This window comes from Neomonachus schauinslandi, chromosome 4 (genome assembly GCF_002201575.2).
Source record: "Neomonachus schauinslandi chromosome 4, ASM220157v2, whole genome shotgun sequence".
In the NCBI taxonomy this organism is placed as follows: Eukaryota; Metazoa; Chordata; class Mammalia; order Carnivora; family Phocidae; genus Neomonachus; species Neomonachus schauinslandi.
The window spans coordinates 14030542-14057940 of NC_058406.1; the positions used below are offsets into that span (position 1 = coordinate 14030542).

Here is a 27399-nt window from a genome sequence, read left to right on the forward strand (position 1 = left end):
CCCTCTTGCAGTTGCGGGCCGCGCATCGCGGCCATGTCCCGAAAGCAGGCGGCCAAGGGCCGGCCGGGAAGCGGCAGCCGGAAAGCCGAGGCCGAGCGCAAGCGCGACGAGCGGGCGGCGCGCCGGGCCCTGGCCAAGGAGCGGCGGAACCGGCCAGAGTCCGGTGGCGGCTGCGAGGAGGAGTTCGTCAGCTTCGCCAACCAGCTGCAGGCCCTGGGGCTGAAGCTGCGGGAGGTGCCAGGGGACGGGTGAGGCGGGCCCGGGAGCGCGGGAGGCGGCGCCGGGGGACGCGCGGGGCATGGCGAGCGTCGCCCGCTCTCATCCACTCATTCATTCAGGCGGCTCCGAGCGCCACCGCTTTCCAGTGCCGGGGTGGGTTGGGGGGGTCCTTCCCCTCGCGGCGCTCGAGTAATCCCAAATTGTCCTAACGGTGGCAGAGGCCGCGAGGAAACTGTGAAGAGGTCCTGAGAGACAGCACTGAAGCAGGTCTCCTTTAGATCGGTGCCCAGGAAGGCCTCTCTGAGAGGTGACATTTAAGCTGAGACCTGGAGGAATGAGATGGAGCCGGTCCCTCGAAGAGCAGGACAGCACGTAGGGCAGTCAGAATGACGCTGAGACAAGGAGAAAGCGGCGAAGCCCCACTCAGTGTAACACTCTGTCCTTTTCTAGTTCTTACTGTTGGGTGTTGCCCTCCTTTTACACTTGGGAAATTAGGTCTTTGAGGGCCTGTTGTTTACTGAACTGAAGGTAACTTCTCTAGTTCTGACTTCTGTGGGCCTCCCGTTTCTCCTCTGATGCTTATCCGAGCTTGCTTGGGGCTTAGACTGGAATCCAGGGCAAGCTTTTTTAGGGAACACGAGCTAAATAAGTGGGGTGGGAGGGAGAAAATGGGGAAAGGGAAGCGGATATGGATCCAGAAGCATGAATGACAGAAGCATAAAGAGGAGAGGGAAGGAGAACATTTAGCATCCTCATTGCAGGGGTAGGTCAGGGGGAGTCTGGTTGCCAGGATGCCACTCTGGAAGAGACAGTATTAATAACAGCCTGGCTGCTGTTGTTCTTCCCTTCATTTGAGGGCTCAGAAAGGGCAGAGGGAGGAATAAGATGAAGTTAAAGACAATATAGAATTGCCTTACTCACTAAGCATGGAGAAGAGGGAAGAAAGTGGTTTTTTTTTGGATTTCGCATTACATTGTAGCTTATTGATCGAGACTGTTTATGAACTGGCACTAATTTATCTTTCCCATCTTTCCTACCTATGCTCAGTGCTTAGACGCTTGGCTTTACAGTTTTACTCACCATCACCTAGCATAGTGCCTAGTACATAGAGGGCATTCAGTGCATTTTTGTTCTATGAATGAATGATAAAAATATCATGGAGGCCAAGTACACCCTCAGCAGAGCCTCTCAAAGGGACATTTTCTTAGTGGAGTCACTACCATTAAAGACTTGCTTTGCTGTGTCTTGCTTTTACCCTAGTACTTTGATTTCGTCAACTGTAGTTTATTAACTATTCTGGGCCTTACTTATCCTAATCAAACTTACAAGCACAAGATATTGCTACATAAACTAGAATACTTTACAGTTGAATATTTTACACTGGGATTGAGGTGGGGCTGTTCCTTGCAAATGATTGAATTGCTGTGTCTGTTATACTGGACATGGTATTCTCCATGTCACAGTGTCCAGGAAACTGAAGTACTCAACAGAAGGTTGCTTCTGAGCAGGAATTGTAGCCCAGGGAACTGTAAAATCTTGAGGGAGCTTTCATAATGCTATGGGAAACTTTGGGGGTACTACCTCTACTCCGATCTGCCCCCAAGAGAACATACTTAGTTAATTCAGCAAACATTGATTGAGCAAGAGCTCGGAATCCATTGATGACTAAGATACCTAAGGAGTTCACAGCCTAGTAAGAGATAAATGAATAAGGGAGCTTAAACATTTTGACCTAGGGACTCCTTTACACTCCTAAAAATTACTAAGAACTCCAAAGAGCTTTTGTTTATGTGGGTTATAGCTGTCAATATTTACTGTATTTGAAAGTAAAACAAAAATTAGAAACACAAGAATACACAAACACACATTCCATTAACTGTCAGAGTGATAACCTTATGTATCAGGTAGGCTCTGGAAATCACTGTATGCTTGTGAGAGAGTAAGAGTGCAAAAGATAAGTAACATCTTAGTTTTGAACTCAGGAATACCCTGAGAGGGTCTCAGAGCTACCTTCCCTTCCCCCCCAAATTGGGCCCCACTTTGAGAATGGATGATGTAAATGATTAAAGTACAGTTTGGTATATATATATATTTTTAAAGATTTTATTTATTTATTCATGAGAGACAGAGAGACAGAGGCAGAGGGAGAAGCAGGCTCCCCGCGGAGCAGGGAGCCCGATGCGTGACTCGATCCCAGGACCCTGGGATCATGACCTGAGCCGAAGGCAGACGCTTAACCGACTGAGCCACCCAGGCGTCCCGTGTTTGGTATATTTTTAACAGTGACTGATTATAGTACTATTGAGAAGGCAGTGGCCAGCACTCCTGGAGCGATCACGAAGGCCTTCTCATTCACTCAGCCAATGTTCAGTGAACTTACACTGTACCAGATGCCTCTCAGAGGAGGTCGTACTCAGACTGGGTCATGAAGGGCCAATAGGAATATGTCAAGAGAACATTCTAGGCTGAGGAGTAATGTAAAGGCACAGGAGCGCATTATTTTTGAGAGAGATATGAGTTGTTTCGGACGCAGGAGTATCAGGGTACAAGGGTAGAACACAGGCAGAGAGGCTGCAGGGCCAGAGGCCAGCTTGACTGGAATGTTTATGTCTCTCCCTTCCCAGGTCCCTATTCTTGATTCTTGAGACAATGTTAGATAAAATGTTAATGATAATTCCTTCTGTGTGGGTTCCATGAGGCTCACTCCGTTTTGTTCACACATTCTTCCCCTGGGGACCATGAGATGGGCTGTGGCTCAGCCCTCTAGTATTGTGGCGCTTTTGGATATGATGTGCAGTAGATGGTGTTCCCTGTGTATGTGATGGCTTAGTAGGTATCAACAGATTCTTTATTAATATTTATTGAGTACTCTTGGTGAAATATAATAAAGTTATGGTAATATTGAAAAGTTGACAGCCTCCACTCTTCTGTCTTTCCATTCTGGTCTGATTACAATATTGAGTAGCCTGACATAGCATCTCGCTGTTGAGGCATACTCATTGTAGGCGGTATGGTACTTGTAGCATCCTGGAACCTCTGGGCGCCTGGGGATAAATTAGCTAGTATCCTCTAATGTAGCCTCTATGTGAGTTGAGTCAATTTAGCATAGATTAATCACGGAGATACTTACGGGGTTTTGTCATGCATCATGGGCCGCCTTGTATTTGTCATGTTGTCTGGAGGGTGGACCCACATAAATTAGATTCAGTTTCAAAACAAGAAAGAAATATTTTAACCTTGGTATTGTCCTTAAAAACTTGATTGGCGGGGCGCCTGGGTGGCTCAGTTGGTTAAGCGACTGCCTTTGGCTTAGGTCATGATCCTGGAGTCCCGGGATCGAGTCCCGCATCGGGCTCCCTGCTCGGCGGGGAGTCTGCTTCTCCCTCTGACCCTCCCCCTCTCATGCTCTCTCTCTCTATCTCATTCTCTCTCTCAAATAAATAAATAAAAAATCTTTAAAAAAAAACAACTTGATTGGCTATAGTGTGAAAAGAATCTCTAATTGGATTAGGCAGTACAATATTAGCATTTGTCTGAACTGTATCTAGTTGCATCTTACTAAATGTTGCCCTCAATTGCCTACAATTAATTGTAGTGTTCTACAATTAAAACATTAAAGAATCACTAATTTTAACCATTTATCTCTGTGCTAAACAAGTTAATTTGTTTTTTATTATTTTTTATTTTTTTATTTTGAGATTTTATTTATTTATTTGAGAGAGAGAATGAGATAGAGCATGAGAGGGGGGAGGGTCAGAGGGAGAAGCAGATTCCCTGCTGAGTAGGGAGCCCGACGCGGGACTCCATCCTGGGACTCCAGGATCATGACCTGAGCCGAAGGCAGTCGCTTAACCAACTGAGCCACCCAGGCGCTTTAATTTGTTTTTTAATATTTATTTTGCTTTTAGAATCCTAGGATTTTAGTGATGGAAGGGTATTCACACATGACCTTTTGTAATTATCCATTAGTACCTGCATCCCGTGTACAGCAGCTCTGCATCTAGCTCAGTGGTTTTTAACTTTGCTGGCACACTTAGGGAACTTTGGAAGGCAGCTATGCTCACCACTATACCATCAACGCCGGCTTCTTAGGGAACTTTGGAAAAAATACAGTGTCTGGGCCTCTTCTAGATCAGCTATACCAGAATCTTAAGCAGTGGGACCTGGTTACTGATAACCTTTAAAATGTCCACAGGTGATTCTCATGTGCAGCCATAATCACAAACCACTGAGTTAGAGTCTATATTCTAGGCTAGTGTTTCTCAAACTTTAGAATGCAACAGAACCACTTGGAGGACCTAGGTTGCTGGGCTTTAACCCCAGAATGTTTGACTCAGTAGGCCTGGGGTGAGGCCTGAGAATTTTCATTCCAAACAAGTTTTCAAGTTGTTAGGGATCCCACTTTGAGAATCAGTGATCTAGGCCAGTGCTGGTCCAATAGAAATAAAACAGGAGCCAATATGTAATTAAAAATTTTTCCATTAGCCACATTAAAAAAGTAAAAAGAAATAGGTGAGACTAATTTAATATATATGTCACTATATGTTAAAATATTATCATTTTGACATATAATCAATCTAAACTTTTTTTAAAAGATTTTATTTATTTGACAGAGAGAGACACAGCGAGAGAGGGAACACAAGCAGGGGGAGTGGGAGAGGGAGAAGCAGGCTTCCCGCAGAGCAGGGAGCCCGATGCAGAGCTCAATCCCAGGACCCTGGGATCATGACCTGAGCTGAAGGCAGACGCTTAACGACTGACCCACCCGGGCGCCCCTCAATATAAACATTTTTAATGAGATATTTTACGTCTTTAAAATACTATTCAAAATCCAGTATCTTATCCTTACAACACGCCTCAGTTTCGATTAACTACATTTCATGTGCTCAGTAGTCACACGTGGCTATTGGCTACCATTGTGTACAGCACGTATGTAGACAATCACGGAGGATTGCCAGATAGAAATTTACAAGATCTTTAGTTTATAACCTATTTCCATAGAGCTGAAATTTCCTTTCATTTGCCCGAATCTGTGTCTCTAGAGCTCCCATGTTTTAGTTTTATGGTACAAATACAGCATCCTTTTCACCATAACACATAGTTGGAGGTAGCTCTCATGTCCTGCTGAGCCCGCTTTAGGCTAAGCACTAGTTGTTCATGTTCTTCATATTATATAGTTTAAAGCCACTTCTCATCTGAACATGTCTCTCTTAAAATGTGGTGACCAGAATCATACCTAGTACTCTAGCTGTGGTCTGACCTCAAAGAGGACAAGACCTGTCCCTCCCCCACCCCCAACCCGCCCTTTCTGCATATTAACTACTATGATTGCAGCCTCGGGGGCCATTAGTTCTTTCAGTGGTTGTTACAGTATTGTCTCCTCCTAAACTATTATCGAGCACCCAGAACTCTAACACACTACTTACGTAATTGCTTATTTTTGTGAACTCAAATGCAAGACCTTACATATATCCTGATAGTGCAGTGGTTCTCACGTGGAGATGATTTTGACGCCCGCAGGGAACATTTGGCGATGTCTGGAGATAGCTTTGGTTGTCCCAGCCGACAGGGAGGGAGGCGGTGGGGGTGCCACTGGCATCTAGTAGGTAGAGGCCGAGGATGCTCGTAAACATCCTACGGTGTACTGGACAGCCCCCATAACAAAGAATCATCCCCAAATGTCAATAGTATGGGTGTTGAGAAGGCTTGCTGTAGTGTACTGGGCGAGGGTGTGGGCTCAGGAAACAGTTGGGATCCCCTAGAGGGCCTTCGGGCACTGGTCGCATTGTTCTCGTGGGTATCATGAGTGTTCTTGCTGGGCTCCCTGAGGCTGCCCTCTACGCTAAGGGTGTAGTGTTCACTTTTCCTGGGTCACTCTCTTGTTACTCTGTCAGAAAAGAAAGTGATTTATCTATCTTGATTTTTCATTTTGCCTACTTATTTTTAGTAAGCTCAAGGAGAGTTTGGTAAACATAGACAAATGTATTAAAATACGTTTAACAGTTACTCCTAATTCCACTATCTAGGGATAACTACGGCTAACCTTTTGGTGTCTTGGTTTGACTCCTGGGCCCACCATCTACTGGTTTTGTGACTGTGGGTAAGTTACCCAAGGAGGATAGTAATAGTACCTGTCCCATAGAGTTGTGAGGACTAAACACATCTAATACATATAAAGTGGAACAGTCTATGGCACATCGTAAGAGCTATGTAAGTGATGGTTTCAGTGTTTGCATACATTTGTGTGTGTTTGGTGTCTGTATATATAGGGGGAGATGGACATGGTCAAGTTCACGCAGCATACATAGTTTTATCCCTGTTTTTTTGGCTTGTATGGAGAATATTTGCCCATGTTACTGAAAGTTCTTAGAAAGCATATTACTTTCTGTAGAATATCATGAATTTAATGTAAAATAACTAAATACATGATTTTGTGCTAAATCATACCTCTTTTTTTTTTTAAGATTTTATTTATTTTAGAGAGAGAGGGAGAGCGAGAGAGCGCGTGTGCCCACAAGCAGGGGTAGGGAGGAGGGACAAGAAGACTCTGTGCTGAGCACAGAGCCCAACGCGGGGATTGATCCCACGACGCTGACATCATGACCTCCGCTGACATCAAGAGTCGGGTGCCCAACTGACTGAGCCACCCAGGCGCCCCCAAATCACACCTCTTAAACTAGATTCAAGAGTAGACTGACTAGTGGTGGCAGGTACTAAGGGTTTAAAGAAGTTTGAGAGGAAAGCTTAAAATTGAGACCATCTTTTTTTTTTTTAAAGATTTTATTTATTTATTTATTTGAGAGAGAGAGAGAGAGAAACAGCATGAGAGGGGAGAGGGTCAGAGGGAGAAGCCGGCTCCCCGCTGAGCTGGGAGCCCGATGTGGGACTCGATCCCAGGACTCCGGGACCATGACCTGAGCCGAAGGCAGTCGCTTAACCAACTGAGCCACCCAGGCGCCCAAAATTGAGACCATCTTATCCATTAGCTTATTTTTTTTTTTCCTGTGGGTGAAAAAAGATGGCTATTGTTATATTTTAGCAAAAGACACCTCAGTGTAGTATATAGAAATGCTATATTCCAATTGGTTCTAGAATCTTGCCCCAAATTGATGCATAGTTTCTTGGTTTCTGGTTTATAGAATCTGCATTCTTTAAATTCTGTCCTCCCCCTTTGCAAAAAAAAAAAAAAGTATACATCCTTATATGTTTGAAGAGATTTCTGCCTTCTCCATAACTTTCTGTTGAAAACTCACTTTTCTGAGTTGGAAACAAAAAACCTCTTTCTCCTGCAAATTTAGGTCTGAAGTTCTGGAAGTGATGAGTTTATATTTTGAGTTTACTCTTCATTTGGGAGAGCGAAAGCGGGGGATTAGCTCAAATGGTAGAGCGCTCGCTTGGCATTTGGGAGAGCGAACAGTTTGGTGTGAAACTGGGCAACTGTTGGTCTTCAGAATGGCTTATTGCCTTAGTTTTAAGGATACTAGATGGTGTTTTTCTTGTTTCAATTTCCATGTGTCTGGGCTCTGTGTTCGTGATACAGTTTGGAGTTTTAGAAGCCTTTGAGGAGTTTCCAAGGAAAGATAGCTCTTACAGTTTATTACCAGCATTTTAATTTGAGAAACAAAAAATGGTGTTTAAAGTTTCCATTTGGCAGGAATAACAATGGCATTGCGGCTCCCTGGGTGGGAGGAGGGGAGCCAAGGAGGGAGAGGGTCATTGCATAGTACAACTATGTGTTGTATACGGGCTTTCCTTCTCACAGTTTTCTCCACTACGTTTGTAGGACTCAAACAGGATGTAGAGTTCAATTGCTTGTATTAGGAGCCTGACAAATTGCTATCTTTTGGGTACTCTTTGTTAGATGAATGCTTAGTTAGCTGGCCCGCTGTAGCGGAGCTGGTTTTAGAAAAGAGGCAGTAGATATGATTTATTACTTTGGAAGGGGCTCTGGAAATCATAGTCCTTAGCTGTGGAATGGCCTATAATGTCTGGACCCTGTCTTCAGGTGGTTATTGTATCACCACCTCCATATATCGAAGCAGCTGAGGCCTGGGGAGTTTATTGTCTTTCCTGAGTCAGCCAGCTGCTAAGTGGGGAATGAGATTCCAGTTTGTTGCCTCTCAAGAAGGTGATGTGGTTGAATGCCTGCCCTAGTGCTCTCCCCACAGTGTTTGGGAAGAATCCTGGACTGTCAGAGTTGAGGCTTTATCTCAACAGGAACGATTTCCATGGGTGACCTAGCATGAAGCATCATTGTTTCAGATGAACTAAGTTCATTTTTAAAAGGTCTTGACCAACATTTTTGTTTTGATAGCAATTGCCTGTTCAGAGCACTTGGTGATCAGTTGGAGGGACACTCACGAAATCATCTCAAGCACCGACAAGAGACAGTGGATTACATGATAAAGCAGCGGGAAGATTTTGAACCCTTTGTAGAAGATGACATTCCTTTTGAGAAACATGGTAGGTTCACCATGGGACACTGGATCCTCCAGGAGTAATGCATTGGGTAATTAAATCCATCAGCATTCCCTACTCTCTCAGTCAGGGGTTTGATTACATAAATTATGTCATTCATTCATTCAACAAATACTTGTCTGCTCTGTAATAGGCAGCAAGCTAGGCAGTTGGGAATCAATAGGTTTAGGTGTCTGTACCCTTAATAAAAATGATGATGTTAATTAACCTGAAAAGCTATTTATGACTTCTTATTCAGTGGGGGGTAAAAGCAGCCTATAAAAAATATATATAGACTGATCTTCGTTTTGAAAGGTATACACACACAGAAACATACTAGGAAAAGTGGGTAGGTACTAACATTTTATGGTTGGTAATTCTTGGCTCTGCTTATTTTTCAGAAACCACTTACTTTCAACAACTAGGAGATATAATAACACCAATATATAGGGTTTTTGGTAAAGATTAAATTAGATAATACAATTAAATAAGTTCTTAATAAATGTCAGCCATCTGGGGATGGTGGGACTATGACAGTTTTAAATGATCTTCTGCATATTTTTCTGATTTTCAAAATGACCACGTATTGCTTTTATAATCAGAAAAAGCAGTAGTCATTTTAATTTCTCACCAGAAACCCAAACACAACCACTTTTCTTTGAGGCAAGTCAGTTAGTGATTTAAATTAGCTCAACTCTAATAAGAAAGTACATATGAGCTTTTTTTTCCCACGGAGCAGGGGGAGAGGGAGAAGCAGATTCCCTGCTGAGTGCAGAGCCTGACACAGGGCTCCATCCCAGGACCCCGAGATCATGACCTGAGCTGAAATCAGGAGTTGGACGCTTAACTGACTGAGCCACCCAGGAGCCCTAGTACATTTGAGCTTTTAAACTTTAAGGTTCGGGGCACCTGGATGGCTCAGTCGGTTAAGTATCTGCCTTCAGCTCAGGCCGTGATCTCAGGGTCATGAGATAGAGCCCTGCCCTGCATCGGGGATCCCAGCTCAGCAGGGTGTCTGCTTCTCCCTCTGTCTCTTCCCCTGTTCGTGCTCTCTCTCTCCCTCTCAAGTAAATAAATAAAATCTAAAAATAAATAAATAAATAAGTAAATAAAATAAACTTTTAAGGATCTACTAAACGAGGTGTTGATCTATTTGTATTTTACAACTAACATTTTCATCACAGGGCTCACATAATACCCTTACTAAGAAAGAGACAGAATCTTTCTGTGTTTTAGAGAACTAATTCTGGAAACCATGTCAAGAATGGATGCAGAGAGACTGAGGAGGAGGATGAGTTAGAAGGCTCTCCACATTGGCCAGATGAAACGATAAGAGGGTCTCCACCAGCTACTGGGGGTAATGGGTAGAGTCCAGACCAAGACACAGTTTGGTATTATAATTGACAGGCCTCACTGGCGGTGGGGAGGAGGGGAGGAGGAGGAGACAAAGGTGATTCTGAAGGTTCTGGAGAATGGCTAGGTAGCTGTATCCTTATACTCTCCATCAAGATAGGGGGCAGCAGGAGGAAGACCTTTGGGAGGGAGACTATTCATGACCCCAAAGCCTTTCTCATTCCTCACTAGGAAAGGACTCATTCCCACCAGGAAAGGACTCATTCATTAGGCACCAGCAGCAAAGGGACACAGCAGCAAACCATCCCTCCCCCCATGAGTAGTTTACACCAGTCACTCAGTTCTGATGGTTCCTCTCCCTGTCTCACTTTTTGTCTAGCAGATACCAAGTTACCAGATGGTCAGCTGTTTACAAGTGTGGGTCTATGGGGCAAGTTTTGTAGTTTAGTGCTATATAAAATGAATTGTGTCATTTGTCCAATTAAAATATCATTTTGGATGAAGAGAGTTTTTGGTTTGTGACTGGAGATTCTGCTGTGAATAGCTGCAGTGGAGGTCACGTGGTCAATTTGGGGGTGTGGCAGGACAAGGGACTAAAGCCTGCAGTCGCTGGCGTGATGGTCCCTGTAGATGTACGACAGGAGGGTGTGTTTTTGAAATGCCACTGTGTTTGCCTGATGGTTGGTTGGTGATCCGTAAGAAATTGAGCATCAGAGGTGTGAGAGGTGGTTTTGACTGCCATAGTGGAATGAAAGGAAACTGAGAAGTCTACACTTCCATTTGCAGGTCACTGGAAGACTAGACTTACTACATTTATCACTCTTCTAGTTAATGTGTTTTTAATGCCTGTCTGCCTTTTTACACCGTGAGATTCTTGAGGGCAAGGACTGGGGTTGTTCCCCAAGGTGGCACTGCCTGGCATGTGGTAGGCACTCGGAAGACATTTGTTAAGTGAATAAATAAATGGCTCACTTAACTCTTTAGGGCCTAGTTACCCTGGCATACGGCTGTGTTGTTTAGGATTGTTCCTTTCCTTTAGACTCTGGCTTCTCCAACTATACAGAGACCCGAATATGCTCAGTGCCTTCTCCCCCTCTCTCCTCATGCCCAGTCTTTTTTTTTTAAAGATTTTATTTATTTATTCATGAGAGACAGAGAGAGAGAAAGAGGCAGAGGGAGAAGCAGACTTCCCGCGGAGCAGGGAGCCCGATGCGGGACTCGATCCCAGGACTCTGGGATCATGACCTGAGCCGAAGGCAGACGCTCAACCATCTGAGCCACCCAGGCGCCCCATGCCCAGTCTTTTTTTAAGTCTTGTCACTTCTACCTTAATGCTTTTTTCTTTCACTGCTCCTCCCTCATAAAATCAAGCCTCGGTGGCCATTTGCTTAGATTTCTTCGATACTCTTTGGACTGATTCCATCGCCTCCTGACCCTTTGAGTTTGTCTTCCACGTTGCAGCCAGAGTGGTGATTTAAATGCACATCTAAGACCTTTTTCCCCTATCTAAAACCTGTTGGCAGCTCCCCATGGACCTGAGGATAAAGTCTAAACTCTTGAGCTCTTGTTACTTCTCTACCCTTTGCCGGCTCTCAGCAGTCCCAAGTTCCTGCCATACTGTACAGCGCACAAGCTCATCCTCTCTCTCTCGCCTCTGCTTGGATTGTCATCGTTCTTCTTCTGTCTGTCTCCTGCTCACCCTTTGGGAGTCAGTGCAGTTGTCTCCGCTGAGAAGCTTGTCTGATACACCTTACTTCCCCCTCCCACTACCAGACTCAGTTGTGGTCCCAATCTGGAGTCAGCCAAATGACAAGGTTTGGGGTCGCAGTCTTCCACAAGACTCTCTTCTGATACCAACTGCAGATTGGGGGTTTCCCAGAACCACTCTCAGTTTCGATAATTTGTTAGGACTTAGAACTCACTGAAGGTTGTTATACTCACAGTTATAATTTATTACAAGAAAAGGATATGGGTCAAAATTAGCCGAGGGGTAGAGTCTGGGAAGGTTACACAATCACAGAATATTGTCAGCCAGGGAGCTCACAAACTTCCGTGTTTGGATTATTGGGGCTTTATTATGTAGATATTATTGATTGGTTGCCTAAGTGGTTACACTGAGTATCCAGCTCCCAGTTCCCCAAGTCTTCTAACATCACATGGCCAGAGAGGCCCATCATGAGTCACCTCATTAGCATAAACTGTCCATTGTGGCCAAGGGGCTCATCATCCTTTCACCTGGGAAATGTCAAGGGTTTAGAGGTTATTACCCAGGAGCCAGGGACCAAAGGCCAGACCTCTCTGGGTAAGGCCAAGTTCTTTATTGTATATCCCTTTCCTGAAGCACTTACACATCAGTAGTGCCTGTTTTCTTGTTGTTTGCCCCCCACTGGTTGTAGACTCCTTGAACTCAAACTGTGACCAGCTGCGTAATGGAGTGGCCAAGAGCCAGATCTTGGAGTCAGGCTGCCTGGGATGCAATGTCAGCTCTGCTGTGTACCAGCTCTGTGGCCTTGGGCACAGTTACAAACTACTCTGTGCCTTGGGCTCCTTATCTGTAAGATGGTGTGCATGACGATATCTCTTTCAGAGACTTTTGAGGATTAAAAGTAATAATCCAGAAGTGAGTAGAGCTGTGCTTAACACCTAATAACACTCATTAATGCAAACTGAAGGTTACTCTGGTTATCGTCCAGTCTCTTACAGAGTTAGGCATATAGGAAGCGGTCAGTATTTAATGAAGGAAAAAATGACTCCTTTATGACTGATTGGTACTCTTCTGAGTAGCAGTCGACATACTGTTCAACCAACTGAATTCCTAGTTCTGACAAAGCTAATGGACTTCTCAGATATGTCCTTCTGTTTTTTATCATTTGGAACCAAGCAAATACCAAAGTATGTTTGCACTTGGATTTTTCCATTCTAAAGAGTTCATTTTTCTCTCTCTCCTGTTTCTGTGCAGTGGCCAGTTTGGCAAAGCCTGGCACCTTTGCTGGTAATGATGCAATCGTAGCCTTTGCAAGAAATCATCAATTGAATGTGGTGATTCATCAACTTAATGCCCCTTTGTGGCAGGTAGGTCACCCACTGAGGGACTTATCTTAAGCTCTTATTTACAAATTAGCATTGGGGGTGTCCGGAGATGGTGATATTGAACCGTACAGGGTCACTTGGACTGCAGGCCTACCCACAGACGGGAAGCTGCTGGTGGCTCGGAATTAAACCCCGTGCTATGTACATAGGGAGTCTGAAGTATAAGTCAGAGAGCTTTAGAAGGTTAACAGTATTATTTAGCAAGGTGATGGTGATGCAGGAGGGCACTTGTGATGACTACTGGGTATCTTACGGAAGTGTTGAATCACTAAATTGTACACCTGAATCTAATATTAACACTGTTTGTTAACTAACTTGACTTTAAATAAAAACTTAAAAAAATATATATTATTTAGCAGTCAGATAACTGGGTAATTTGAGGGCAGAGAGCCTAATATGGAAATACTTTAGATAACACTGTAGAAAATAGTAAAGTGGGAATCTAGAGGATTAGTGCCTACAAATTCTAGTTGGAGGTATGCCGATCCCATGTGTATGTTTTGTTGTTTTACGTGGAGGGAGACAAAAACCAAATGCACTTAGTAAGCATTGCTACAAAGTGTGTTCTGAACAGCAAAATGTATTTCATGGCCTAGGATGTCAACTTCTGTTCTGTGCTCTGCCCAGCCACACAGAATGGTTTTAGTGGTTTTTCTATGGCAAATAAGATTTTATGACACATGTTCAGGATGGTCCCCAAACCCCTGTCATGAAGTACCTGTCCATTCACCTGTTTTCGCCTTTCTTTACCTTTGGTATCCTAAATTAACCTCATCTCCCCTAAACAGTCCATCAAACCAAACATTCTGGAGTATGGAAAGCCACAGGTCGGGGGGGAGTCTCTAGGCTGCCACCCCCTTACCCTTCGTCCTTGCATTCACAGTGCTGCTTTTCCCGTTGTGACTCAGCTCCTAAAGCTGTGCATAGGATTTCTATTAGTCCTCTCTGACTCCCATCACTTCCCCATTTCTAAGTTTGTTTTTTTTTTTAATTAGCTAAGACATGTTAATCATAGAAAAATTTGGAAGTTCAGAAAAGCCCATAAAAGCAAATAAAAATCACCCAGAGTCACATCACCCAGAGATTATTACTGTTAACATGTGAGTGTGTATCCCTGGCATTCGCATGCACTGTTAGCTGAAGCTGGAAAGAGACGTATCACAGTGGTTTCATACCTGTTTGAAGCACATCTGCGCACATGTAGATGCTTCCATGTGCATGTGTACACACACTTATATCTCTATTATTATTTTCATAAAGGCAACAATGACCTTTTTTCCTCATTTTTTAAATATACCACCTGCACATGTATATTCCTTTGTAAGTTGTTTATTTCTAGCCTTTGCTCATTAAAAATAAAGTTTATAGAGACAATTTACATAGAGCAAAATTCACCCTTCTCTAATGTATACTTCTGTGTGTTTTGACAAACACGGTCATGTCACTACCACCACTGTCAACATACAGAATATTTCCACGACTCCAAAAAGTCACCTCATGCCCCTCTGCAGTCACAGCTCCATCTCTGCATCCCTCGCTTCTTGTAACCACTAATATCATTTATCTCTTACAGTTTTCCCTTTTCAGAATGTCCTATAAGTGGAAGTATATAGTCTTCTGCGTCTGTCATAATATCCTTTAACGAAATTCTCTTACACCAGAATAAATGAGCTACTCATGGGTTGGTGCAAGATGCAGGGACAGGGGGGTGACTGTATGTGTTGTGTTTTGGGGCAGTCTTGTCAGGTGGACGGACACCAGGGAATGCGCTCATATTTTCTGAGACTCTCTCTTTGTAGGGTTGGTCTTAGGGCCAAGAATACTGATAACTGCTTCCGTTGTCCCAGTTTGTTGTCATTAAAGTTTTACTGTTTAGCAGAAGTCATCAAGATCATTTGAGTATATAGCATTATGACCCTATTCTTGAAGAAAAATACTCAGTGCCAACTTAGTAACTACAGCCTGCCTTTCCCTCCACTGATAACTGTTTTTTACAGATTTTATTTATTTATTTGAGAGAGAGAGAGAGAGAGTGTATGAATGTGTGTGTGGAGGGGAGGAGCAGAGGGAGAGGGACAAGCAGACTCTGCACTGAGTGCAGAGGCTCGATCCCATGACCCCGAGATTATGACCTGAGCTGAAATCAAGAGTCGGATGCTTAACTGACTGTGTCACTCAAGCGCCCTGATAACTGTTTTTTAAAGTTTTTTGATTATCTAGGTAGTTGTGGAAGATAATTCTGCATAGTTAAGAATTTTTTTTGCAAATTTCTTGTTTTTTTTTTAAGATTTTATTTATTTGAGAGAATGAGAGAGAGAGAGCATGAGAGGGGGAAGGGTCAGAGGGAGAAACAGACTCTGCTGAGCAGGGAGCCTGATATCGGACTCGATCCCGGGACTCCAGGATCATGACCTGAGCCGAAGGCAGTCACTTAACTGACTGAGCCACCCAGGCGCCCCTGCAAATACATTTCTGTAGTGTTCTTTTTTATGGATTGCTAAACACTGAAAGTGTATGTTTTTAAAATAAATGTATTTGCTATATAATGAAACTATGCACTGGATCTCCTTCATCTTCCCACTCCCTTTTGAAATACCTTATAAAATTTAAGAATTGAAACTGCATTGGGGTGCCTGGGTGGCTCAGTCGGTTAAGCGTCTGCCTTCGGCTCAGGTCATGATCCCAGAGTCCTGGGATCGAGCCCCGCGTCGGGCTCCCTGCTTGGCGGGGAGCCTGCTTCTCCCTCTCTCTCTGCCTGCCGCTCTGCCTACTTGTGTTCTCTCTGTCTGTCAAATAAATAAATAAAATCTTTAAAAAAAAAAAAAAAAGAAACTGCATTGGTTGCTACTGTCTGGGGTAAGAGCTCTTGCATGAATAATGAATGAGTAGACTTGTACTCACAGCATGGAGATCCTGAAACCTGCATTTTTTTTTCCTGGTTACAAATGGAGTATGTGCTTCTGTGAACAGTGTAGACATGCGTAGGGTAGAAAATGAAAGTCCTCTGTAATCTCTTTCCCCGTAAACATCACAGTTAACAATTTGGGTGACTACTCCAGTTATTTTTTCCTATTCATTATGTGTATAGAGTACTATTTAAATACGCACATGCTTTAGGGATAATGTCATTCAAAGATTCTAGTCAACTAGTTTCCTTTTCCACTACTCTTCCTGGGAGATAAATGGTATTTGCTCTATTATGTGTCAAAACCAGACTCTCTGTATTTTGAGACCTAAATATTCTACCTGGAGGAAATTTCCATGGTTCTGACCTCTAGACTTGTGTGGTTCCTGCTTGTTCCCTGGGTTTTGCTGTGTTTTAGACCAGTTTGAATTAATGGCAGTATCTTACTACCTATGACTTTCAGTAAAAACAAGAAGGAGGTGCTGATGTTTTGGAATTTTAACAAAGAAACAGTTGCTGGGCTTTTTAAGGGACAGATTCAGAATTACTTCGGAGTTTCTGTGGAGATGGTGGTTTCTTGGGGGCATACCCAGGCCAGCCCTTAGGGCTTCTGTATGGCACAACTCCAGGGAACACCATTCTTGTCGGGCTGTGCTCGTGGGTACCATTCGCATAGACTGCCTTGGGAGTAGTGCTTACAGCATTGGGCACCGTGGTAGTACTGCTTGACTATATCTCATTTTGTTTTGAAATTAGTATAAGTGGGAGATTTTTGAGTTTGTTCTTGTTAATGTTTCTTAGTATGCGGTTGATGGAAAATGCTATTTTTAACGATGGGTGGATTTACTGTGAAGCTAATAAAGCATGAGTGTCTGGTCCCTCATTTTTATAGTCCCCTTTCAAGGTCTTAGAAGGGGTTCTAGCAATTTAATTTTGTAATTTTGTATTCTTTTTCTCAAAGAGGGCCCCAGGTTGTTTGAGCTTCAAGCTGAACAAATCTGTCTCTGCCCCTGGGCCTTCCACCCCGGAAAGGGCCTGTGCATGGAGGGGCTGAGGGGTGCAGATGCCTCTGAAGTGTAAGCTGCTTTAACTTCCTCGTAAATCTGCTCCAGCTTTTGACTATGTTTTTTCATGTGAATAGATTTCCATATAGTTACATGTTAAGCATATTGAAGCCTACATAACATGGGTGGGAGAAAGAGAATTCAGAAGTTGCCTAAGCATTTTTTTTTTTTTTAAGAGAAAGTCTTTCCTTTATTTTTTTCCCACAAATTAAATCAGAGGCTAAAAACACAGGGCCCAGAGTCCAGGTGTGTAGCACCAAATTTCTCATTGCAGCAGATACTTGTTGGATACCTATTCTTCCGGCCCAGCCCTCTGGCACATCCAGGCCCATCCCAAATTTGTGTCTGCATAGAGCCTGCTGACTGGGCTTCCTGGACAACCCAGGGGGTATTTCCTTCCCGCAGTTGACACCATCCACATCCTCGCTGGCATCTGTCTCCCCTTCTTTTGCCTGCAGATTCGTGGCACGGAGAAGAGCAGCGTGAGGGAGTTACACATTGCATATCGGTGTGGAGAGCACTATGACAGCGTTCGGAGGCTCAATGACAACTCGGAAGCCCCCGCACACCTCCAGACGGATGTGAGTGAGGCCCCTGTTTCTTCTGTGTTCTCAGCCCTGGAGGGACTGGGTCAAGAGCTGTATGCCCTGGAGCTAAAAACCAGTGATTTTTTTTTTAAAAAAAGATTTTATTTATGTATTTGAGAGAGAGAGAGAGTGAGAGCATGAGTGTTGGGGAGGGGCAGAAGGAGAGGGAGAGAGAATCTAAAGCAGACTCTGTGCCGAGTGTGGAGCCTGACCTGGGGCTCGATCCTGCGACCCTGAGATCACAACCTGAGCTGAAACCAAGAGTTGGACACTCAACCGACTGAGCCATGCAGGCACTCCCAAAACCAGTGATGTTTTTATGGAAAGTTGTCTTTAAGGATCTATGGGCTTGTGGCGCCTGGGTGGCTCAGTCGTTAGGCGTCTGCCTCAGTTCAGGTCATGATCCCAGGGTCCTGGGATCGAGCCCCGCATCGGGCTCCCTGCTCCGCGGGAAGCCTGCTTCTCCCTCTCCCACTCCCCCTGCTTGTGTTCACTCTCTCACTGTGTCTCTGTCAAATAAATAAAATATTAAAAAAAAAAAAAAAGAATCTGTGGGCTTGATTTTTAATTTTTTTTTTAGCCTCAGTGAGAGCAATAGATAAAATCGCTTGTCATTCTTTTGCTCTTCCTAATAGCTGATGACTGTGATTACATGAATAGAATTTATATAAAATTCTGAAATTACTTCTGTGTTTTAAAATTAATCCGTGCTTCATATCTGAAGTTTGGAAAGTATAGAAAAAGGGAAGAAAATAACAAGTATACAAAGTCAACCACACGGATGCAGTTTTTGTTATTGTTTTGGTGCTTATCTAGCAGTGTTGCCCGCTTTGTTCAGTTAACATTATTTAATGAGCCTGTTCTCACTTTATTACAAGCTTTCTTTGTAATTTTAAAAAATAAAGTGAAATTGCTCTTCCAAACTGTTCCCTTGCCTGAATGCAACCAGTATTATCGGCATGTCATAAAATCTCCTCGAGGTACTTCCCACATCAAGCAAGTGTGTGTGTCTGTGTGTGTATTCCGCTTTTGCTGTCTTTACCTGCTCTCTGCCCCCGGTGCAGCATCCTGCATGCCCTGTTTTGTACTGTGCTTTTCACATTGGTCCTAGCTTGGAGTCTCGCTCACAGCGGTCCCTAAGGCCACGTAGTGTTCTGTCTGGTGGATGCGCTGTAGTGTGTTTGACCAGTCTCTCTGCTGGCCTTTGAGGCAGTTTTCATGCTTTTGCTCTTAGAAACAACATCTGGTGCCTTATATGTACATCTCACACTCGTGTGAGTGCATCTGTGGGATAGATTCCTAGAAAGTCCTTCCTGCATCAAAGGACATGTGTGTTTATGATCGTGACAGGTCTTGCCAAACTGCCGTCTCTGAGGCTTCACCGGTTCGCACTCCCACTCTAGGCACGTCTCTTCTTGCATGGTTGCCGGCTCGACGTGGCGCCACATTCCCCAGCCTTTGTCAGTGCCTTGGGAAAAATGGTTTTCATTTGTGGTTCTCTTAGTAGTGAGTCTATGCATCTTTTCCTGGGTTTACCACCTATTTGTATTTCCTTTTTTTGTGAGCTGTATTCATTTTCTTTGCCCATTTTCTCTCTCTCTCTCTCTTTTTTTTTTTTAGCGATTTTTCAGGAGCCTTTACATATTAGGGAAATTAGCCCCTGTCGGTGGTGGGATCTGCCAGTTTTTTTTCGCAGTCTGTCCATTTGTCTTTTTATTCTTTCCGCAACAGTCTTTGCTGTGGTGGAGTTTTAGATTTTTATGAGGTTGAATTTATCAAGTTTTTTTACATGTCTTCTGGGTTTTGGGTTATAGTTAGGAAGGTCTTTCGTAGTCTGAGGTTAAAAAGAAGTCTCCCATACTTTATTTTAGCACTTTTGTGGTTTCATTTTTTCAAAGAAAATTAAATCTTGTCTCTCTTTGGAATTTATATTCCTATAAGTGTGTGAGAGTATGGATCCAACTTTATATTTTTCCTTGTGGTTACCTAGTTGTACCCAAACCATTTATTTATTATGTATCTCTTCTCCACTGATTTAAAATGCCACTTTTTTGGCATATAAAATTCCCATATGTATTTGGGTCTATTTCTAGATGTTGATTCTATTTCACTGGTTTCTCTGTTCATGTGTTCATGTGTTTGTTGTTTTGATTAAATTTTAAAATCTGGTAGAATTTTCACATTACTTTTCTTTCTTTATAATTTCCTTCATATTCTTGATTTTTTGTTTTATGTATGAATATTAGAATAAGGTTGTCAAGTTAAAAAGAAGTCCTCTTGATTTTGTTTTTATTGGGATCTCATTAAATGAATAGATTAACTTCAGGAAAAAGTGACATCTTTATGGCATTGAGTCTTTCTGGCCAAGAATCTGATAAGCTTTTTTTTTTCTGTTTAATTGACTTTTTTGGTGATCCTCAGGAGCATTTCCTGCATGTAGATCTTGCCCATTTTTTGTAGAGTTTGTTCTTAGGTGTTTTGTATTTTTGTTTCTATTGTAAGGGAAGGATATTTCTTTTCTTTATATTTCCTACCTGGTTATCATTTGTATATATGAGCGTTGTTAACAAAATGTTAAATATGTGCACACCTAGCTATCCTGCAGAATTCTGTCTTTTTTTAAAATTCAGGTAAAAATTCATATAACATAAAATTAACCATTTTAAAGTTTTTTTTTTTTTTTTTTAAGATTTTATTTACTTATTCATGAGAGAGAGAGAGGCAGAGGGAGAAGCAGACTTCCCGCAGAGCGGGGAGCCCGATGCGGGACTCGATCCCAGGACTCCGGGATCATGACCTGAGCCGAAGGCAGACGCTTAACCATCTGAGCCACCCAGGCGCCCTTAAAGTTTTTTTGTGTGTGTTTTAAGTAGGCTAAGTAGGCTCCATGCCCAGCATAGAGCCAATGCAGGGCTTGAACTCAGGACCCTGAGATCAAGACCTGAGCTGAGATCAAGAGTCGGACCCTTAACCGGCTGAGCCACCCAGGCGCCCCCAAATTAACCATTTTGAAGTGTACAATTTAGTACCACTGATACACGCACAAGCTGTGCAGCTTCTTCCTCCTTCCAGTTCCAAAACATTTTCCTCACCCCGAAAGGAAACCACGTGCCCACGAAGCAGTCATTCCCCATTCCTTTTCTCCCTCAGCCACCACCAGTCTGCTTTGTGTCTGTATGGATTTACTGGTTCTGGACTTTTTATGTAAGTGGGATCATACAGTATGTGGGCTTCTGTGACTAGCTTTTGTCACTTAGCATCATGTTTTCAGGGTTCGTCCATGTTGTAGCAGGCGTCCTTACTTCATTCCTAAGACTGACTAATATTCCATCGTGTGGATGGAGCCCATTCACTATCCCTTCATCTGTCGATAGGCTTGTGGGTTATTTCCACTTCAGGGTCTTGTGAATAGTGCTGCTGTGAATATTTGTGCATAATATTTGAGTCCCTGTCTTCTGTCTTTTGGATACATAGCCAGAAGTAGAATTGCTTGGTCATACGTTTAACTTCTTGAGGAACTGCCACACTCTTTCCATAGCAGCTGCGCCCTCTGACCTTGCTATCAGCAGTGTATTCAGGTTTCGCTTTCTCCAGACTCTTACCAACACTTGTTATATTTCCTTCTTTCTCTTTTAAATTATGGCCATCTTACTAGGTATGAAATGCTATCTCAAGGTTTTGATTTTCATTTCTGTAGTGATTAATGATGTTGAGCATCTTTTCATGTGTTTGTTGGCCATTTGTATGTCTTTGGAGAAATGTCTGCTCAAGTCCTTTGGCCGTGTTTTAACTGTGGTATTTATGCTTTTCTTGTTGAATTATAAGAGTTCTTTATATATTTTGGGTACTAGATTCTTGTAAGTATATGATTTGCCAGAATTCTTTTTGTCTGTGGTAGTTTTTTGGTTCTCTTGGGTTTTTTTTTTTTTTTTAGGTATAGAATTATATCATCTGCAAATAGTGGTAATCTTTCTTCTTCCTTTTCAATTTCATACTTCCGTTTTTTTTTGGGGGGGGGGCGCTAATTGCATTGGCCATTACCTCCAAAACATTGTTAAATAATAATGGTAGTGAACATGGTTATTGAGCTCCTTTAACGGAAATGAAGCATCATTGTATGGATTTACCATGGTTATTCAACCATACATACACTGTGAAACCTCAGCTTTCCAGTTCCTCACCACTATTAGTAGTGCTGTGGTGAGCACTTTTACATAAATCCTTTCTATAGTTGACATTATTTGGCATTTATTTCCTTTGGATACATTTTAAAGACTTGATACATGTTGCCAAGTTGTTCGGGTATAATTTTATAATAGATCCCTTTGTATTGTAAGGAATGGACTGCACACTGCTGGATTCCACTTACGCTTTTACATGCAAACAAGTAGGAATTTGTCCTTGCCTATTTCCCATCTCCCTGTGTTAGTAGGAAGTGAAGAGAGAAGGTGATTGAGCAGCCATAACGGGATGATTTTAGCTATTCTGATATAAGTTTAGGTCTGAAAGTCCTCATGGATACCAAGTGAACTGCTCTTTGTGTTTTTAGGATTTGGATTGCCAGATTTCCTCGCATGTGGTGGTATGCACATGGTTAGGTGAGGTCAGATGAGGTTAGATGAGTCACGCTCATCTGTGACTGTCCAGCTGGGACAGGAACTTCAGCACACCAAAGCTTGCTGATGATCAGATAGGGCCTAGGGACCCAGATGAGGGATATATATATGAATGTTTCTTCAAGACAACTTGTCCTGCTGCAGAAGCTCATCAGGGGAGCTTCTGTGACTAAGCTCCCAGCTCCAGAAATCAACTGAGACAAATATGTGCTAGTCAAGACAGAAGCATTCATTGCCAGAATGTTGGTATCTAGAAACTACGTAGGAGCTCTAATGCCATTCTTACTGAACAGTTTATCCTATATCTTGGGCCTTTCGTTTAGGACTTCTGTTGTGGTTCTGGAATCTCCGTGTCTTGGATGAAATTTAGCCTGGTCAGTGCTATTCCCTTAAGATTGCTCCTGGAATCTTTCCCCCATATATATATGAATGATTTTGAGATTAGGATGTCTTCCTATGTTGAAGATTCTGAACCTAATTTGTGTGTTCCATGATTATTACTCTTTATATTTCCTTTAGTTTCAGATGCTTCATCAAGATGAATCAAATAAAAGGGAAAAGATCAAGACGAAGAGCATTGACTTTGAGGATGACCTGAGAGATGAAGTAGAAGATGCTGTCCAGAAAGTTTGCAATGCAACTGGATGTTCAGTGAGTATTTCTGTGCTGTGGTAATAACGGTGCATGAGCAAGCATTGCTGGGCCGAGTTCACCTGCCGGTTTCGTAGGCCCAGTCTAGGATGCCCACACCTGATGGGCCAAACAAGGTTTGTGATGTTTGTGGTTCATTAGATCGAGTGAGAAGACCTAATGAGAGTTATTTATTCATTTTTCTCTTGTTTGCTAGACTTTACCCAGTACTGCTCAAAATCCTAAGGAAGTGTGTGGGTTTTTTGTTTTTGTTTTTCTGACTAACATTTACACTAGTAAAAGTGCAGTTGTATAAAGGAATTCATTTATATTAAATGGTTATTTCAGGTAACCAGCCTTATTGAAAATTAAGACATTTTCTAAATGGAAAAGGTCTTGAAACCATGCCCTAATTCTCACCATTACCTCTTCTTGTGTATCAGGTTGTTGACGTAGAGGTAGGTAGAAGAGTATACCCAGTCTTGAAGTGTTCCTTTGTTTCTTGGATAGGATTTTAATTTGATAGTCCAGAACCTGGAAGCTGAAAATTATAATATTGAATCTGCAATAATTGCCATGCTTCAGATGAACCAGGGGAAAAGAAATAGTAAGTCCATGATTGATATTTATACGCTTTCAAAATGGTTGTATTGGTGATTTTCCAAATGTTTATTTTTCATCATGGCACAGGTAGTGATTATACTGTCATTTATCACTTTCTGCATGCGGGCATGTTTTGCAAGGCGCTAGCCCTGCCTTGGGGAGAAAGATAATCTGGAGTCAAGGGGAGCAGAGGGGAGACAGATGAGGAAACTGGTATAATTATATGTGCTAGTGTTGGGGAGTACAAGGCACCAGAGGGACACATGGAAAGGCCAACCTACGCTGGTCTTGGAGGGATGGAGAGTGTCAGGGAAGACTTTATTCTTTTCGAAAGAAGAATCCCTTATAAAACCAAAATGATAGCTGAAATAGAATAGAGAGAGAAATAACTGAGTTTTCTAATGGATATACGTAGATGGCTAGCATCCATCAACTGGTGATAAATTAGAATTTTTTTTTACTTGAACTGGGTTTAATTCTGTGACTCAGAAGATGGAAAACAAGATATAGAGTCTTACTGTTTTCACAAGTTACTTTTATTTAAAATGATTTCAATACGTATTGACAGATATGTGCCAGATACTGTTTCCAGCATTACAGTTTTCCATGTGTTTGGGTGTTTTCTTCTCTTCTTTATACATTTGCTCTGCTTTCTCAGAAAGCTGTGAGTAACTTGGTCTTTGTGACGTTGAAACAGCGCCATCCAGTGTCTGTGCCATCCAGTATAGTGTGTACTTGACATGCGTGGCTAAGTGGGAGTAAGGAACTGAAGTTTAACTTCTGTTTAACTTTAGTTTTTTTTTTTTTTTTAAAGATTTTATTTATTTATTTGAGAGAGAGAGAATGAGAGACAGAGAGAATTCGAGACAGAGCATGAGAGGGGGGAGGGTCAGAGGGAGAAGCAGACTCCCTGCCGAGCAGGGAGCCTGATGCGGGACTCGATCCCGGGACTCCAGGATCATGACCTGAGCCGAAGGCAGTTGCTTAACCAACTGAGCCACCCAGGCGCCCCTAACTTTAGTTATTTTTAATTTAAATGGCTGCATGTGGCCGGTGGCTGCTGTATTGGACAGTTCAGGTTTGGGGCCTGTTTCCTTTCTGGGTCTTGGGTGCAAATGAAAGATTTCCTCCTAAAAATACGTGTTAGAAGTGGTTTAATAAAACACTCTGCAGGTGGGAAGCCGATGATTAAGCTGATCAGCAGGTTATTTTTAAATTTATTTTCCAGGTATTACCAGTTATTTCCCTCCTTGTGTGCCCCACTGTATTGACTTGATATTAGAATTTTGCTTCAAGGAAACTTGCTCTTCATAATGACAGGTGATTTTGGAGTTGTGCATTGTTAGGTTGTGAAACTCTCTTAGGTTCTCAATTTTAATAAAATCCTTTCTTTGGAAGATGCAGAGGAGAACCTTGAGTCCAGTGGCCGAAGTCTGAAGCAGTGTGGCCCTTTATGGGAGGAGGGCGGCAGTGGCACCAGACTCTTTGGAAATCCGGGCTCAGATGAAGGCAGACCTGAAAACAATAAAGAGCGGGCAAGACCTAGTGAAGAAAACAAAGCAAATAAAAACCAGCTCCCAAAGGTACGACGGATGGGCTCGCAAGGGCAAGTGGTGGGCGGTGGTGCTTCAGTGGCAGGGGTGGGAACTTGGAGCTCATTTTAGTGTGTCATTGTTTTCTGATGTTTTTAAAGTAGTTATGGTAGAAAATACAGGGAGTGCATAAGGGGATAGCAAGAAGTAGAATGAGAACCTTGCTTGTCCAATTTTCTGTGTGTCAGTGTACACACAGACAGCCTCCCTTTCCTGCCCAGTGTTACTGTGTGTCCAGGTGTTTCCATGTTATTTTTTTTTTTTTTTAGTATTTATTTATTTATTTGACAGAGACACAGCGAGAGAGGGGACACAAGCAGGGGGAGTGGGAGAAGGAGAAGCAGGCTTCCCGCCGAGCAGGGAGCCCGATGCGGGGCCCGATCCCGGGGCCCTAGGATCATGACCTGAGCCAAAGGCAGACGCTTAATGACTGAGCCACCCAGGCACCCCTATTTTAAGATTTTTATTTATTTATTTGACACAGAGAGACACAGCAAGAGAGGAAACACAAGCAGGGGGAGTGGGAGAGGGAGAAGCAGGCTTCCCGTGGAGCAGGGAGCCCGATGCGGGGCTCGATCCCAGGACCCCGGGATCATGACCTGAGCCGAAGGCAGACGCTTAACGACTGAGCCACCCAGGCACCCCTGGGTGTTTCCATGTTAATCCGTGTTATAAAATCCCCATAAATGCCATCATCTTCATTGAAAAACTGTGTATAAATCTTTGTATTTTGCATTATTATTATTATTATTATTTTTTTGGTGGCTAGAGTCACAGTAAAGGGTATGGATATTTGAATCTTTTTAAGGCTTTTTGGTAAATTGTCAAATGCTTCCCGGTGGGGTTGTCCGTCTCCCTCCCTGCCCCTGACTCCTGCAAGTAGTATATGACACCATTCTTTTTACTGAATTTGGAATTCATTTTAAAGACTTTCACCAAGCAGTTCTGAGCCCCAAATACAGCATAATGTAAAAAGCCACAGGCCAAGGTAAAGATGCAGTAAGCTTCTGAGGATTTTGTTAGGATTACCTGGGGCATTAAATTATGTAGAGACAGGTGTCCTATGGCATGTTTGAGTGTTATCTCTCGCAGGATTGGGGTTAATGTTTCTTAGGTCATTGTGTATTGGATTATGAGGAGAATGGAATTGATTTCGTTTGCTAGCTCAGCAGAGGGGATAGAAATTTAAATGTAAATTTGAGCCATGATGGGAAAGACATCACGTCTGGTCTGTTAGGTGGGTTTTCTCTGTTCTTGCTGAGAAGCAGTCCGTGCCCCCAGATCCGTCGGCTTCGAGTCCCCCCTCGGCAGGAGGCCCCTGAGTCTGCCGCGCAGGCAGCTCACCCAGCGGCCTTCTCTTTCAGGTCACCAACAAACAGAGGCGGGAGCAGCAGCGACTGGAGAAGAAGAAGCGACAGGAGGAGAGGCACCGTCACAAAGCCCTGGAGAGCAGGAGTGGCCACAGGGACAGCAACCGAGGTGAGGCAGATGCGAACGTGCAGGTCACCTTGGTGAAGACCTTTGCCGCTCTCAACATCTGACTCTCTGGCCTTCTGGGAGCTGCGAGAAGCGAATGGAAAATGGAGCGCTGTGTAGCAGGCTCTCCAGTGAGGCTGTCCTCTCACAAAATGACACACAACCCACAAAACTCACACATAAGCTCACACACTGAGTTCGTCTCCTTCAAGCTGCCTCTGTTTTGCTCAAACTTTTGTTAGCGATGTGTTTTATTTTATGGAAGTTCAGTGAAGCCATTCATGTTCTGTAATTAAAATATCGAGTTCTAGGGTTGGATAGTTAGTTGAGGCAAAACCTTTTAAGTGTGGTTTTATTTGCCTTGAAAAATCAGAGTTCAGTGACCCTGGGATTTTTCCTGAACATTTGGGGTGAGTTTTACCATAATTGTTCATGAAGTAGTTTAGATTAGTTGCTAGAAATTCAGAATGACAAGTTTCCTTTGTTTCTCTTTCATTTTCAAGCAGATATTCACATACAGGATAGTTTATAAACTGTCTTCAACTCAGGAACATGTTTAGATTTAATTTTCTACTAATCCAAGTTAATCAGAAATTAATTCAGGAAGTATTTTTCCCAAAGTAATAGCATATGAGGGTTGCAGCCTGTTGTCAGGGTGGAAATTCAACAGCTACGTTTTTCTCCTTCCTGATTCTGATGCTATTTCAGACGGGATGCAGGTGCTGAGAGTTTGCTTGCGCTCAAGCCATATGATAAATACGCCTGACTGTTAATTAGGCCTGGACTTTGCTGGAAAAGTGGTAGTGT

The 27399-nt window shown here is 43.0% G+C and overlaps 1 protein-coding gene across 1 annotated transcript; it reads left to right on the forward strand.

Annotated features, from left to right (window-relative positions):
• Positions 1-33: 33 nt before the first annotated feature.
• OTUD3 (OTU deubiquitinase 3) lies at positions 34-26657 on the forward strand. Its single transcript, XM_021683517.1, has 8 exons — positions 34-248; positions 8534-8682; positions 12989-13101; positions 17547-17669; positions 22811-22942; positions 23432-23528; positions 24923-25107; positions 26481-26657. The coding sequence occupies exons 1-8, from the start codon at positions 34-36 to the stop codon at positions 26655-26657; spliced, it is 1191 nt and encodes a 396-aa protein (XP_021539192.1).
• The last annotated feature ends 742 nt before the right edge of the window (positions 26658-27399 follow it).

Coding starts and splice junctions, on each gene's coding strand:
- OTUD3 (XM_021683517.1), top strand. CDS start 34: ATGTCCCGAAAGCAGGCGGCCAAGGGCCGGCCGGGAAGCGGCAGCCGG. Junction 23,529..24,922: donor GAACCAGGGGAAAAGAAATA/GTAAGTCCATGA, acceptor TTTCTTTGGAAG/ATGCAGAGGAGAACCTTGAG. Junction 25,108..26,480: donor ATAAAAACCAGCTCCCAAAG/GTACGACGGATG, acceptor CTTCTCTTTCAG/GTCACCAACAAACAGAGGCG.